Consider the following 14,692-nt stretch of genomic DNA (forward strand, 5'->3'; position numbering starts at 1 on the left):
CGGCCAAAATTTGACAGGCTTCAAGATTCGTCTTTCGTTTGACAACCAAAACTCTTTTGCACACGCGAATAGCATACTCACTGGAGCACAAACCGCTCACGAAAATTATGTGCTAGCAAAGAGCATAGAATTATCCGCATTCCAATCCCCTACCTCCAATCGTGGGAACTGTAAATGGAAGATCCAGTAACGCTACCAATTGGAATATCTGGTATGTGTAGAAGATCTCCCGGAAAGTCCTTGGGAGGAATTGCTAATCATTCTCGCTTGCTTCGTGGATGTGTTGCGTGGCGAAAGTTGTGATACCTTTTGGTAAGATGTGTTAAATCTTTTCGAAAGAGGTAAGTCTGAGTAGATCATTTCTGAAATATTCTCAATTCTGGAAGACCTTTGACGCTGGTCTCAATCTCAAGTGACTAGATTCCCACTGTAGCATATTATCATGACGGCTGGCACTGATGTTGTGCATTCCGCTTCTGTGGATCATGCGCCATCATCTTTCCACTGACAATTTATTTTGAGATGTGAGGACTCAATATAAGAAACCAAATCCAGATACCGTCTGAACTTGAATAGACTGAAGATGATTTTTTCCTCAGGGGTCTTATTATAAAGATGGCAGCTCCATTGATACAAATCTACAGCGGGATTAGCTGAGGATTCTTTGAACGCTCAGCTGTGTCTAGGAATTTGAACTTTCCTCCTCTCCATTTTCAAATGATCGACAGTAACAAGATTCTCAAAAAAGAAAACACGTGCATCTAACCTTGTTAGGCAGCGACCAGTTTGCCGCCTGCTCAACATGAGCTTCGGTGGCCTCTCTCCGAATTCTCCGATAAGATGAAAAGCCAACAGTTGGCTTACCCGAGATTGTTTACTGTTGAGTAGCCGAATAACCTCATATCGGACCGGTAAGAGCCATGAAAACCTATCTGTCTCGGCATCCTTCAACATTGAGACTATATCGGGGAGGTGGGATTATTCACGTCAATAGCCCTAGATTTTATCTCATGCAGCTCAACTTCATGCATGCAAAAGTCCGAACATATGCATATTGCTCAACAAAGCAGATTCGGCCCGGGAACACCCACAGAAATATCAGAAATGCACGCTAAATGCAGGGACTTATCTTCAACCGTGGGTTTCTTCAGCAAACATAGTGCTTACAGGGTCTTTATAAGCCCCTTACGTCCTTCGTTTCCGTTGGCGGCAACTTCATTGTCGTGCCAACCAACGGAAGCAATGAGGCAGGCTGAAAGGGACCCGAGTAGGAACTCTACCCGGGTCCCGAAACCACAAAACTAGCTGCAGTATAGAAGGAGCAATACGGCTGACAGGAGAATATCTACAAAAGAATCAGCTTACTAATAGTGGTTAGCGGAGTGTATCTTATATGAGAAAGTCACGGGAAGTAATTCATACCACCAAATCGATATCAAAACTAATGATCTGCACTGCACGAAACGTTGAGGCAAAAGCCTATAAAGATCTTTGATTATTAGACTCGGGAAGACGATGGAACAACTTGCATGAGGATATATTGGGCGAGATGACTGCAGACGTCTAAGCAGGGTAAATGTTGATGTCTAGACTGTCGCTTTGCATACTGGAGATAAATGATGATATCTCTAGCGAGTATTATTCAAATGAATCTCGGGATGAGTGATTGATTGCTCTATGCGATCTTCGACGAAATGATTCGCCAATGTTGGGTAAGAAAGGACGGAGTTTCTTATGGTGCTGGCAGCCTCAGATGTGGAGGAAGTAAAAACAAAGTTGATTATATGTAATGAGAATGATGATGGCGTAATCAAGTATTTAGACATAAGGAGAGTCTTTTAGTAATGTAACGGTAATGTGTTGATACTAGCATATATACGAGCACAATGCCAAGAGATATATCGTAAAGAGAGTCGTTACCACTTTCCCTAGCAAACACGTGGTTGTCGTCTTGACGCACGTATAGAACGCGATGCCGCGCAAATTTGACCTATGAGAGTTTCAGACAGTAGAAAGAGTCATATAGCATGTAGCGCTTGAATTCCATGACTCTCAATTGTAATTTAAACCTATCAGCTGCCGGAAACCCTGAAACTATTTTCCCTGCTCAAATCGCATGTGCTGCCCTATATCTTGTGGCATTGTGGCTTGCGGGCGTTAAGATAGGAAAAGAATCCGGTGCCCGGTGGTTGTCAAGAAGATCCTTAAGCTTTCGACAAAGCTTATGGTAAATGATAGCAAGGATGATCCTGACAATCCAGAAAAGAAACCAACATGTTATTATATCTTGAGAGATCGGAAATCTGGGGACATCCTGGTTAGTAGACAAACCTCAAGCGTTGTAGCAAATCCACATGGCGAAGAGTTAGAGTCGTGGTCTGAGAGAAAAGTCTATGGCAATAGATGGATACCACGGAGTTCCAGAGGAGAAGCCCACAAATAATAAGGTCAACATCAAGCATCAAACAGTTTGGTTCCCCCATTTTCTTATCGAGAGAATTGTGACCGAACAATCTGAGTAGTATCCCCTCCTATAAAGCGGAAGGAATTTAGATGCGAAGGGAGCTGGATAGGATTGCGCATCGTATGCACCGAAATCTTTTAGCACAAAATTTGGCCAGTTATCTTTGAAGCTTGAGCGAGAACGGTTTTGATACGGATCAAAATAGCGCGAGGCCGACGACTTGCGGAAATCCGCAATGCCCGCAATGCCCGCTATCCACCTAATATTACGCTAACAATACGATAGATTGCTTAGTTCTATCACGTCAACAAGTGCATCGTAATTTCGGAGACTGACCTTGCGAAGGGATCGTGTCGTGGTCAGTGGCGGTCAAAATCTCGGCATGGCGAGGATCAAGTAGCGGGCCGAATCTGGTTGAGATCCCTTTCCCCTCCATTTCATCAAGAACATTTTGCGGGCTGAGAAGGTCACCTAAAACATTAAGCTGGATTATACTCGGAATAGAAAGCTATGCGACGGCAGAGCTGCATACTCGTTGCCAATAGAAGTTTTTTTGATGCAAGCTTGATGTATTATTTGGGCCATCTTCAAGGGTGTTCCGAATCCAGAAGTCTTGAAGCTTAAAGCTTGGCCTTCCGGAATTCCATCCATTTTAGAGGTCACCAAGACCAATGTGACAGCCAAGATGACCACGCGAGAGGAGCCATTGGATGTAGGGTCTATGCCACGCAATTGCAAAACGAAATAAGCGAAGGATGGGGAGGATATTTGAAGGTAAATATTAAACGCTCAGGGAGAATTACTACCTCGGGAGGATCGTACCCCCATGGATTGGAATGTTCTAATCGAGAGGCTAATAGCGGCTAATTTGACGGGTATGCTTCATGAGATGCCCCGCTAAACGAATTACCCCCAAAAAGTACCGGGTATAACAGGGATTTAACCCCATGTCAAGACGCTGATATACTCAGAAGGTACATAATTATGATTTTGAGTTATGAAAACTTTCCTTCAATGGGAACAAAGCTGTACTCGGGTCCGGACAAGGGTCTTCTATCAAGCAGTCAGTAAATGAACGCGAGTGGCTAGCTGCAAAAACCCCACGTAAAATATGGGGGGAACGACAAAACATCTTAAGCGAGCAAGGATAAAATACCTTGGTACTTATCTGATTATCGACGTGGCCATGATTCAAACCTGACGATCGCTCACAACGAATCATCTCTCTGTATAATGTGTGAACCGTGCAGAACTTGTACATATCGACCTGTGCATGCACGTTTCGCCGCACAAATCCTTCATGATCCTTTCAATTTGACATGGAAACAAGGCTGCGAATAACCCCATGTCCTAACCACAAATAGTTGGGGAACTTGGTGACTGTGCGGGTAACAGAATCTCAAGTGGGACTTGTCCTGTAACAATTTCATTTCCTGGTAGTTCCAAGGATGGTCAGTGGCCAGGATAGTGAAGTATTCTGCGACTAAGCTTCACGTAATCATATACACAGTACCTAATATTTGGAATCTGTAAACCGAAGTGTTCTTTATACCGGTACCAAGAATTGACCTTCATATCTTGCCTGTATAGCACGTGGAGCTTACCATATGAGTAGTTTTGCGAGTTTCTGATATATGGTACCGCCAAGTCATAGCAAGTTACTCAACATACTTTGTTCGTAATTCTCCCAATCATAACTATATCAAGTCGATTTCCGCTCAAAATATCTCAGTAACACGGATATCGGTGACATTAATGACACAAGCTCTCGGCACAGCCCGCTGCACGCAAGACAACCGTTAAAGCCACAAAGTTAAGATGCCATTTTAGACACGATAAAGTCAAATTCCGATGATTAAATCCTCAAAAAGCGAGTGTGTCACTGCAGGTTCGTCCAGCCCCCCCCCCGGGACGGCTTACCATGCATGATAGCGGCGCGTCCATCTCTCTGTAAGACGCTTTTGATCCCGGGCCCGACAGTTGATAGAACCCTTCCTTCATCTGATCGTTATATCTTTAACCGCACTCAAAAATTATATGTAACTTGCATTTGTGCCACACACCAAATTTAATTGCGGATCTTAATATTTTCTGTTGGTATCAATGGATATTATAGCACCATCTCCATTACGGGTTCGTAAGTACTGGACGGACGACGAGGACCAGATCTTGCGCAGAGAAGCTACACTCCAATGTAATTGCCACAGATTTTCTTAAAGTCATTCTCCTTGTATTTACAATGCTCTTGGCAATCCAAGCAAACTATCGACTGATTCTAATTGTCTTAACAAATAGTCAAGGAAAGGGGAATTGTGAACGATTGGAATTTGATCGCGTCGAAAGTCCGGGGTAGGACGAATAAGGATTGCCGGAAGAGATGGAGTAAGGTAGGAAAGGAAGTCAACAAAGGACTCTGGGATCATGAAGAAGACGATCGACTGAGGAGAGGAGTAGAGCAACATGGCACTTAGTATGTACACCCGAAGCACAAAAGCAATCTTTCATTGGAGCTAACATTTTCTCATAGTTGGACTATGGTTGCCGAAATAGTACAGACAAGGCATGCAGACCGTGAGTGTTTTCCCAAGCTCCTTTGGATTTGGAATCATTCATATGCTAACCTAACACGTGAAAAGAATGCGCTAAGAGATGGTATCACTTTCTTGATCCAAATATCAGTCATGAAGATTGGGATAGTGATGAGGAAGCTCGACTCTTAGAGGCTGTCCACGTACACGGAAGGAGTTGGAAGAGCATAAGTGAGAAGGAGTTCCCAAACCGCTCACCAACAGATATAAAGAACAGGTTAGAGGATCCCCTCAAATTTTCGGGATTTCAACGCAACGATTACTCACTCTTTTGCTGGATTTAGATATGTTATTATGGAACGAAAGGGGCGATTGAAACGACGGAAAGCATCTACGACTCAGTGTACTCCAGTACGAGAACGCAACGGTTTCGACTTTCCCAAGTCTGAAAGAATCGATCAAGTTTTGCACACAGATTCATCACCTGACAATGCGACGGAGTACGACACGGAGAACTCTTTGATGGGCCAATTGCCACTCCCGGGACTTCCTCTCCAGCTTACCGCTCAGCAACTGTCCCAAAACAACTTCAACAACGATGCACATTCACTTTTCAATTTTGATGGGCTACCACCTTTACAATTTAATGACATGTCATATTCATCTACAGAACCTTCGTCACCCGGGATTTCACTAGCCCAAAATTCGGTGTCTTCGGGATACAACATGGGCATACCAACAGTTGGCGGTCTTACCGGTGAAACGGAAGCGGATATTGACCAGCTTTACTGTGAAGATATGAACTTCGATTTAGCATTGGCCGAGGCATTTTCGGCACCAGACCACCGACAATCGATAGCTTCTACGCCACCGACCATGAGTTCCGTATCGGATGTCCCGGCTGGACATAATTACAAGTTGATACTCGAGGATGTCAAGCCGGATACGTTGTTTTCCATCGTGAACATGCTTGTGGAGTCGAGGAGTAATGTGAAGATGGAGGTCTTCAGTAACGTTGCTTAATACACCGGGAATACTTCTACCACGACTTTCAATTTAACGAGGACTTTCGGAAATGCATACTGTACATATTCTTTTGTAAACTTTTACTTTTGGAAATTGTGTGGGTTTTGGGGGTTTTTTACAAGCCCTACAGGCGCATTTGGTACGTTGGGTATATTGATATCAGCAAGAACTTGTCATGAATAGACGAATGACCTTAGTCCTCCATTGAGGATAGGATGGCACATTGGCAAGGACACAGAAATTTGAGGCACTTAGAAACTTTCCCGCCGATGTATTGTAATAACATTGATTGTAATGATCATCATGAGATTAACCCTGCTAAGGGTACCCTGAAAGTGACCCTGAAAGACCCTGAAAGGGAATAAAAGCCGATTATCACCCATACCGTACATTGCAGACCTATAAGGCCATTGCTTAATGGAATCTTGCATAAATTTCACTAGATGTTACATTTCTACAAGGGCCTGGATATACAGGGGACTTTCCATGCCCGGCTAATGACTTAGAAGTATATATTGTAACTGTACAACAGACCGGTGATTCAGCTATACCTATACGTACGCGTCACTCATGCAGTAGCCGTAGACAGAGTTTTTTCCAATGTCTGGGAAATTGACTGATGATAGCTCCATTTGTGATGTAGGTGGTACCATTATAGCGATTTCACTGCAATAGGTTGAAAGTTCATAGCTGTAACCTGTAGAGCACGTTCAATACCCTCCCTTGCCTCACAAGCATTCTGAATATGTGTGTGGGGCGATAAACCTTCGATTCGGCTATATCCTCTTGGCTTCCACAACCCCAGTCTATTAGCGTCTAGCATATCGGAAGTGTCGATTGCAACGTTTTAAACTTCAATTCATAGCTGATAGTATCCTGTATCAGAAAATGGCTTGCATGAAAGAACGTGACCACTAGGCAGCATTTTCTTGGTCTTCGAGTGTTAGATGATCTTGAACGGTTGAACAAAGATGAAGCGTACGAAATGCGAGGTCCCTAGACTAGGGATGTCACTTCTGACTGCATGTCATCGCACAGACCTCTCACAATCACAGCCGCAGCATTGCTACTGTTGAGAGATACGAGGGTGAGGTACCTACCACGTGCAGCCGGCAGAAATAATAATAAAAATCAATGGTATGGCGTAAATTTTATCTAATCAACATTGGTTGAATGGTTACAAACTGGCTGTAAGCAGATGTTCATATCCGATATATGACATATTGGTGAAGTAAGCAATGCTTGGAATGTACCCTAACTAAATAAGTTGTACCCCCGAGGCTGAATGTACAAGGGAATGGTACCGAATCCGCTGACGTGAGAGCCTTAAATACTCCCTAAGGCATGCCACCATGTGATGGAATCATCTTTATTCCTGTGACAGGACTTGATGAAATTCATCAATTTGATTGGATCATTTGGGGCAGTCTCTCGTATTCGTCCGGCCTCATCCGTACGGGCGTGATACTGGTAACCACCCACGATAACAAATTTTCGACAATCATTTTCCAAGCCTCATTTCTGATAGATTTGTAAACCCTTGGGTGAATGGATTATCGCCCAGACGAAGAATGTAATCTATAATAGATTTCGGATTCTTGGAACATGGCGGTCAACACCTGTCCTGTCAACCAGATGAGTCGTTTATCTGAAAGTGCCTCTACTTCGTACTTCTGAATATAGGCCGTGGTAAACAAAAATCCTTTTGTATTCTGAATGAAGAATAGTAACTGTAGCGCAACATCTGAACGAATGATAGAGTCAATAGAATGCCAAGACCGTTGGGCTGATTGCAATTCGGGCTATAGATCGAGGGGGTAACATTCGGAGAGGTAGAATGTCATCAGCGTAAGTTTCGAGAGGCAAATGCAAGAACAGATCTTTCGGGATATCTCTGGGTTTATTCCCATCCCTAGCTTACATGGTCCGGAGACAAGGTGTCAAGGCTTTTATGTAGGAGTACGACACTGTGTATTGACATGGCAGGCAACTTTCGGTCAATGAAATCCTAGCACTCGGGGATGAATATTTAACACCTTATTCATCAGCTGTGGATACCGAGCATCGGCAAGCTGCCATCCCGAAGTGATAACAAGAACCCTGGAACAAATAGAGATGCGACGTCGACGACGGGACACAGTTTCCAGGGGGGCGTCAATACCTTTGATGTTCTACCTTCCTAAGGCGAATTTCTGCGATGGAGAGACTTGCTGTACAAATGTGACGCAGACACGTGAAGTTACAGCAGAGTGCAATTCAAAGCTTCCTTCCTAGGAAAAAGGGAAGGGTGGCCTGTAGCAGAACCGAGCAATTCTGCACAAGATAGCCAAGCGATATCCACGTGATACTCAGGAGAACGAAGAATTTTCATCTATGTGGAGCGTGATGCACTTCCTTATGAGTTCTGTTGCCCACCAATTAATCGACAACTTTATGAATGATCGGCACTACGTGGTGGTAGCTGACAAGCTTTTTGATGTACAAATTGCCGTCGGGTAACCGGATTGACACGTTTTTCAATGTCCGGATATGCCTTGAACTCCCTGCGGAGTCGGGAGATTCGGACTCGCTTCAATCTCGAGCGGATCATGTCCAATGCATCTGTTCGCCAGGGTCAAATTTTGAAAGTTTTTTTTAAAAAAAGCAGACTCCACTTCGGAGATGAGACATGAGCTCGATTATATCATTGGAGGTAATGGTCAAGACGATATTTGACTTTTCAACTTGATAAGGAATGACCAGGTAAGAACGCATGAACGTACGAGATAGTTCGGTGCTAGGACTTTTAGACACCTATACGTGCGGAAGATTAGCTGACGCGCAGGAAAAATGATGGAGTTAAGTATTCCGTACCACTAATAAGGAGATTCGGTCTCCGGTCGGATACTTCCATTTTGGTTGATTGAGGAGGTGTTGATTCGTCGAGTTGCGGATTTGTGGACGTGCGTAGTCAACCAAACAACTGTCCACTCAAGCGGGTGCGAAATATCGCAGATATCGGTATACCGATATTGGTGTGTTGGTGTTGGTGCTGGTGCCGGTGCCGGTTCAATGAGATGATCTCAATCTTTCGTGCCCAGTAATCAGTCACGTGTATCTATGTCAAAAAAGTGACGAGATGCAAGATACCGATTGTTGATGGACTCTTTCATGCCGTTCCTTCAGGTTGCATATATACTTATTGAGTAGCATCAATTCTTTGATAACGCAGATTAAACAGCAACAAACTTTGATTGCTATTTGTGATATATGACAGAGATTTGAGGAATATTATAGCGAATCGGAGCTCCGGAGTATTGTCAGGTGATAGCCCTGTCAGTTGTCGATGTGTCTAGTTCTAAAACATGAAGAACCTAGATGAGACACAACATCTTTGAGATGTCTCTTGCAACGTCTCAACTTCAAGTAGAAATTCCGTTTTGTTGCAACGATTTTTTGCCACGAATTTGCTCTCGATAGTCTATTGTCACGTGCTTAGTCTCTCTGGGCACTTTCGCTTGCTCGCTTCACACGTACGACCTCCGCATTGACCTACTTATCAGTATGTGTACTCGACTCCCGAGATCTTGCAGCATAGATCTCATCAACGAATCCTTGACCTTGACCTTGTGCTTAGTCCCGTAAGAGTACTGCAGCCCTACCTTAATACGACCCTTTCCAGCGTCTAACCAGGTTGGTTCTAGTTACTTCTACCTTTCATTTCCTATAGGCGCCCGGTTGCGTCGAGTTGCTAGCAGTCGGATTAGGGTTGATTTTTCCCTTTCCCACACACAATATGAGGCTGGGTCTGGTTCGATCATGGGATTCTCGTGAGCTCAGGAATTGCCATCTTCCACCATTCACTCTCATGTAGTGTGCATTAAATCGATCTCAGCCGAGCCCTCGGCAATTGTACTAACTTTTGGAAAAACACTTGCCATCGTTCATCTATTTTCGCGCTGTGCAAGCCAGGAAACTCGAAAAAAAAAAAAACAAAGGGTGGCGCACCCAAGCCAAAGCTGGTTCTCAACTCAAAAGTTTTAAGGATACAAGCCTTTTGTAAAAAGCAATTACTCGATTCTTAAGCTGGCTGTCTCTTTATTGCATTTCTTCTCGGATGACATTGGTGTTATGATGGAAAAAAGAGGCCATACATTTATATACCTCTGGACTTGTTACGGTGCCAAAAAATATGAAAAATAGGGGGATTTGAGCCTTGATTCCTACCTCGCTGGTGCGACTTTCATACTTGGCCTGGCTAAACGATTGGGCATCCTTATTCAATGGAATACAACCAACCGGAAAAGTGTGCCGTATCCGTGATTGTCTAAACCTCCCATGGTTAGTACTGAGCTTTCCGACTCACTGTTGGCCGAGAATTTCGGGCTCAATAAAATCTTGTATAAGCCTGTCCTAAATTACTCATTAATCTCAACTCCTTGTAGCTCATCTTTAAATGGCAGCTTTCGGTTCCATGCTTCCGAGTTTCACAAGTAATAGGGACGGTACTACGATGTTGAGACAATCTGGCCGTAAAGCTCCAGACCGAGTGCCTTCATGGCTTTTACATGTGTGAGTTGGTACACTGCAGCCATTACTTTCGTTGCCTAAATTGATAGGTCAAGAGACCCCAGGTGATGAGATAACAAATGAGGGACCAAATGAAGAATGATCTGCGAACTCCTCAAATCCTTTGGGACGAATCTTGAATTTGGTTTTGAGGGCATAGTAACTCTCAAGTTTATCCCGTCCTATTTGTTTTAACTTGCAGTTAAACTTCATCATCGCTCACACATAGGATTGGAGAAAGCACAGTGACACACTCTGTAATCTCGATTACTTCGCGACCTGAACTTACGCACAACAGATTCGTGCTTTGAGAGATGCTCAAAAATGAGCCGAGGCACCTTGGGGAGCAGGAGGGGGAAGATACCAGAGGACTATCAGACTTCGGATCTATGCGGCTTTCAAATCTCCGCATAATTCTTTGCTAGGTTGTCTCTAACCGGATTTCTTGGGTGATTACGATCCAGCATTTTGCACAGATAGCGTTGCTTTGTATATCATTTTATATCTTAGAGAGTCTATTTATTTGCGATACAGCCATATCAAAATATTTCCTACATACATTGATCGAGGGCCTAAAACTTCTGTGTCAACCCCTAATTATTCAAGATATATGAAGATTTGCTTTGTAATGCATCTCAGAAATATCGCTATGCCAGGAAGCTCGCCAAGTGCCTTCCTTGTGTACGAATATTCCATATTCGAATTGCCAATTTCAAATCACCTCAACCTCCAGACTAAAAAGGACATGGTACCACAAGGATATTAGTAAAGCTACGATCTTTTCCGTCACCTTCCAGACTCACCTCAATCGTTGACTTCAAAGCTCACAAACGAATGGACCTCCATGGTCGAAAAAACATCGCAATCACAGTCTCCGCGGAAACTTTTTCACTTACAAGCAAGCCTCGGGTTACACTCCTCAACGTCTTCGCACATTCTAAGCTCAAGATAGTTCATTATGAGAAGCATAAGAATACAACAATAATGGAAATATCTGTATAGCCAATTCTCATCGAGCACAGTACTTTTCTCAAGGTTTGTCTCGATATTCAAATTCGAATCTAGCCATTGACTAGGTAGATACTGGCTCCTAGTTGATTAACTAACATGTCTCAAAAATAAGTTGTTCTCAGAAATCAATCACATCAGCAGAATGACTTCTCCTACCCAACAAATGAACATCGCTTACCAAGCTCAACTCTCTACAAGGCATCTACTACGTTCAGTGGCCAATATATATCAAGCATCGTATTATAGTACATTCTTCCTCCCTGAGCAACCATTAATGCTCGAACACATATACATGTATATTTCGCAGAAGTATGACGAAACATTCATGCCGCCCGTGGTCCTCGTCTTATACAAATCCTTCGTGTTCAACAAGTTGGACTATCTTTTCTATGTACGCTATCTACGACAATGCGTTTATCAACACAGGAAATGGTCGCCTACGCCCAAGGCTCTGTATCATTACGATGTGGGTCTGTTCAAGAAGAAGTGGCAGTAAATACGGGTTACACACCTTACCATTTTGACCTAGGATATTTTGGTTCGTTTCGATTCTAAAGTTGGAGATAATACATACTATAGATCACGACGATACGGCACTTCGATGTTCAAGTTTCGACTTTACATTTTGAGTTTACTTTTGAAATTATAATTATATACTCTCATTCTAGGCTTCATACAAAACATAGCGGAATACATCTGCTGTTTCCCCCTTCTAATGAAAGCCTAAAAGAAACCTCTAGGTTCTTCCTGCCTCTGGTCATTCGTTCGCTCCCTCCCGAGTCCAGAACCTTGTTCTTCCTCTCTCGAAAGTAGCCCATACGCTCCACCATTCCCACTTGCAACTGGACGGTATGGCACAGGCATATCTATTTGCAACGGTATTCGTAATGGGTCTCCATTTGTCGCACGACTATAATGAGATCCCGTAGTTGCTGAGGTGAAAGATCCTCGAGAGGTTCTGTATTCCGAATCTAGAGATTGGGATGGAAGAAATGGTGGTAGTGAAGGCGGCTGAGGAGGAGTTCTGGGGTTGCTGAAGCTCGAAGGGATGGGTGGGGGGTTGTTTGAGTTCGTACTCATATCCCTGGTACTCATGTATTCACTACCCGCTGAACTCCTTCCTAAGTCTCCACGTGGTCGTCCTCTCCCCATAGTACCACCTTCCAGGTACATTCCGCCTCCAAGCGCTCCATCAAATTCCCTCGAGACCCTATCGTCTTCTTTCAAATGCGCGGTATGTGCTTTCTTCTTAAACCCTCTAAGCTTCTCAGACACTGTTACAAATACCCCTATACTTGTGTCTCCCTTTCCATTTCCATTTCCATCTTCATCAATTTTCCCCATTTTCTCGCTAGCGCCCCTCTCAGATGCAGATCCTCGTCTTTTACCATCTTGTAACTGAATACCTGACTTCTTACTCCGTCTTCGTTTTCTGAAACAAACTATCGATATTCCCAATATCACGATGGCAACCAAGGCACTGGATCCAGCAATGATTGCGGTCATATTATTGGGGGATTTCAGAAAGTTTGACACGGTGGATTGAATATCCTGGTTATCAGTTTGGTTTTGGGTTTGGCTCTTACTTGAGGCTTGAGAATTCGCACTTGTAGTCGAACTTGTTCCTCCATTTTGACTTTGGTCTCCATTGGAACTTGAAGTAGCAGAAGTCCGAGTATTGGCATTCCAGATGGTGGAGGATGATAATGGTTGACTATTTTGGTTTTGTGATGTTGTTTGTGTAATAAGAATGATTGATGTCGAAGATGTAATTGAAACTGCTGGCGAAAACGCTATGGTGGATGTTGGAGATTGATTGGATGTGATAACTTGTACAGAAACGGAAACAGAAGTGCTCACAACTATCTGAGTTGCGGAAGATATCTGAGTTTGAATTTGGGTCGCAGTCTCAGTCTCAGTGCGTGTAGTTGCGGATTGAGATGATCTTTGTGGCTGGAAGTCTGTATCCGAGTTGGCCGTGGCGGCTGAATTGGCAGAGTTCTCCGTAAAAGTTGTTCCTCTGCCTAGTGTGAAGACCTTTCTTAACGTCGAACAGCATTCAAAACCCCGGCCTTCGTCGCAACAGAATCTTCCTAGTGACGGATCACCACATGGTAATACTGCCCCAGTATCGCCGACTGTATTACATGTTAGCAAATACACCTCTTTTACTGACGTCATATGCAAGTGTTGGAAACCTACTATTTTGACAAATATTCGGGCAAGAAGCCGCTCGGAAAGTGGGATCTGTACAAGAACCACGGGAGAATTTATTCGAATCATTCTTTGAAACGCACAGTTTATTTGTAGAGCAAAACTCGTCAGATCCACAACATCGACTTGCACTGTCGCTGCTAAAGCAAGGTATTCCGTTGGGGTCACAAGATCCATTTGATAAAAAGCATTGTCCAGACCCCCCCGTATTAGTTGACAGAGGCTGAATTCTCTGATTTTGCGAAGCTTGAGATTGTCGAGCTTGAAGCTGCAGTCCTCTTCGTTCTTGTCCTCCTGTTGGTTGGCTTTGGTAAATTTGAGTTGAGGGTTGACACTGCGATTGCTGGCCTTGCATTTGTCGATTCTGGATCTGGCATTGCTGACTCTGTGCCTGTTGCAACTTCCCTTGCGATTCATTTACCTGTTCTTGATTCAAGACCTGAATTCCATTTTGCATGGGATGATGTCCAACACTATCATCTGATAAAGCTACCGGTGCCTGTACCAGCAAGGCTGTCGCCAATGCTATGATCTGTCGAATTAACATTGGGAATTTGAAGTCATGTGTGTATGGATTCACATATGATAGCAATACAAATTACGAAGAGAACCAGCCCTTGAGAGTGTTGAGTCTCGGGTCCCTATGTCTAATATTAATGTGTTCATCCCCTAGATTTTAAGTTCGACCAATAAAGCCACAAACATGTACCCGTCCCCCTGGTTTCCATTTTTGAGATCTTAATCTAGATGAGGAGTAGCTTGCGGGAGTCTCTGTCAAGAAGGGAAAATAACCAAGGATTTGGTTGTAATGTGAATAGCATTAGCCATTCCATTGGTGTTACCGCTAAAATTGGTGTCCTTCCATTCGATGGTTTAGGTTTTGCATATGAAAAAGAGGGTT

General features: G+C 43.6%; 2 protein-coding genes across 2 annotated transcripts; one reads left to right on the top strand and one right to left on the bottom strand.

Annotated features, from left to right (window-relative positions):
- Positions 1-4,044: 4,044 nt before the first annotated feature.
- Positions 4,045-6,323, top strand: EAF01_000780 (uncharacterized protein). The gene is made up of 5 exons (XM_038909030.1): positions 4,045-4,658; positions 4,760-4,934; positions 4,992-5,035; positions 5,101-5,269; positions 5,337-6,323. The coding sequence occupies exons 1-5, from the start codon at positions 4,568-4,570 to the stop codon at positions 6,013-6,015; spliced, it is 1,158 nt and encodes a 385-aa protein (XP_038775936.1). The 5' UTR covers positions 4,045-4,567; the 3' UTR covers positions 6,016-6,323.
- A 5,977-nt stretch (positions 6,324-12,300) lies between these two features.
- EAF01_000781 (uncharacterized protein) lies at positions 12,301-14,338 on the bottom strand (the record flags this gene model as incomplete). The annotated part of the gene is made up of 2 exons (XM_038909031.1): positions 12,301-13,715; positions 13,780-14,338. 2 exons carry the CDS (start codon positions 14,336-14,338, stop codon positions 12,301-12,303), a joined length of 1,974 nt encoding a protein of 657 aa, XP_038775937.1.
- Positions 14,339-14,692: the final 354 nt, after the last annotated feature.

Source organism: Botrytis porri (assembly GCF_014898465.1).
Source record: "Botrytis porri strain MUCL 3234 chromosome Unknown BPOR_001, whole genome shotgun sequence".
In the NCBI taxonomy this organism is placed as follows: domain Eukaryota; kingdom Fungi; phylum Ascomycota; class Leotiomycetes; order Helotiales; family Sclerotiniaceae; genus Botrytis; species Botrytis porri.

What these genes read in the sequence shown, in the direction of transcription:
- EAF01_000780 (XM_038909030.1), top strand. Translation starts at nt 4,568, where the DNA reads ATGGATATTATAGCACCATCTCCATTACGGGTTCGTAAGTACTGGACG. An exon ending in CAGAGAAGCTACACTCCAAT is followed by an intron (nt 4,659 to 4,759) that starts GTAATTGCCACA and finishes CTTAACAAATAG; the next exon opens with TCAAGGAAAGGGGAATTGTG. An exon ending in ACAGACAAGGCATGCAGACC is followed by an intron (nt 5,036 to 5,100) that starts GTGAGTGTTTTC and finishes ACACGTGAAAAG; the next exon opens with AATGCGCTAAGAGATGGTAT.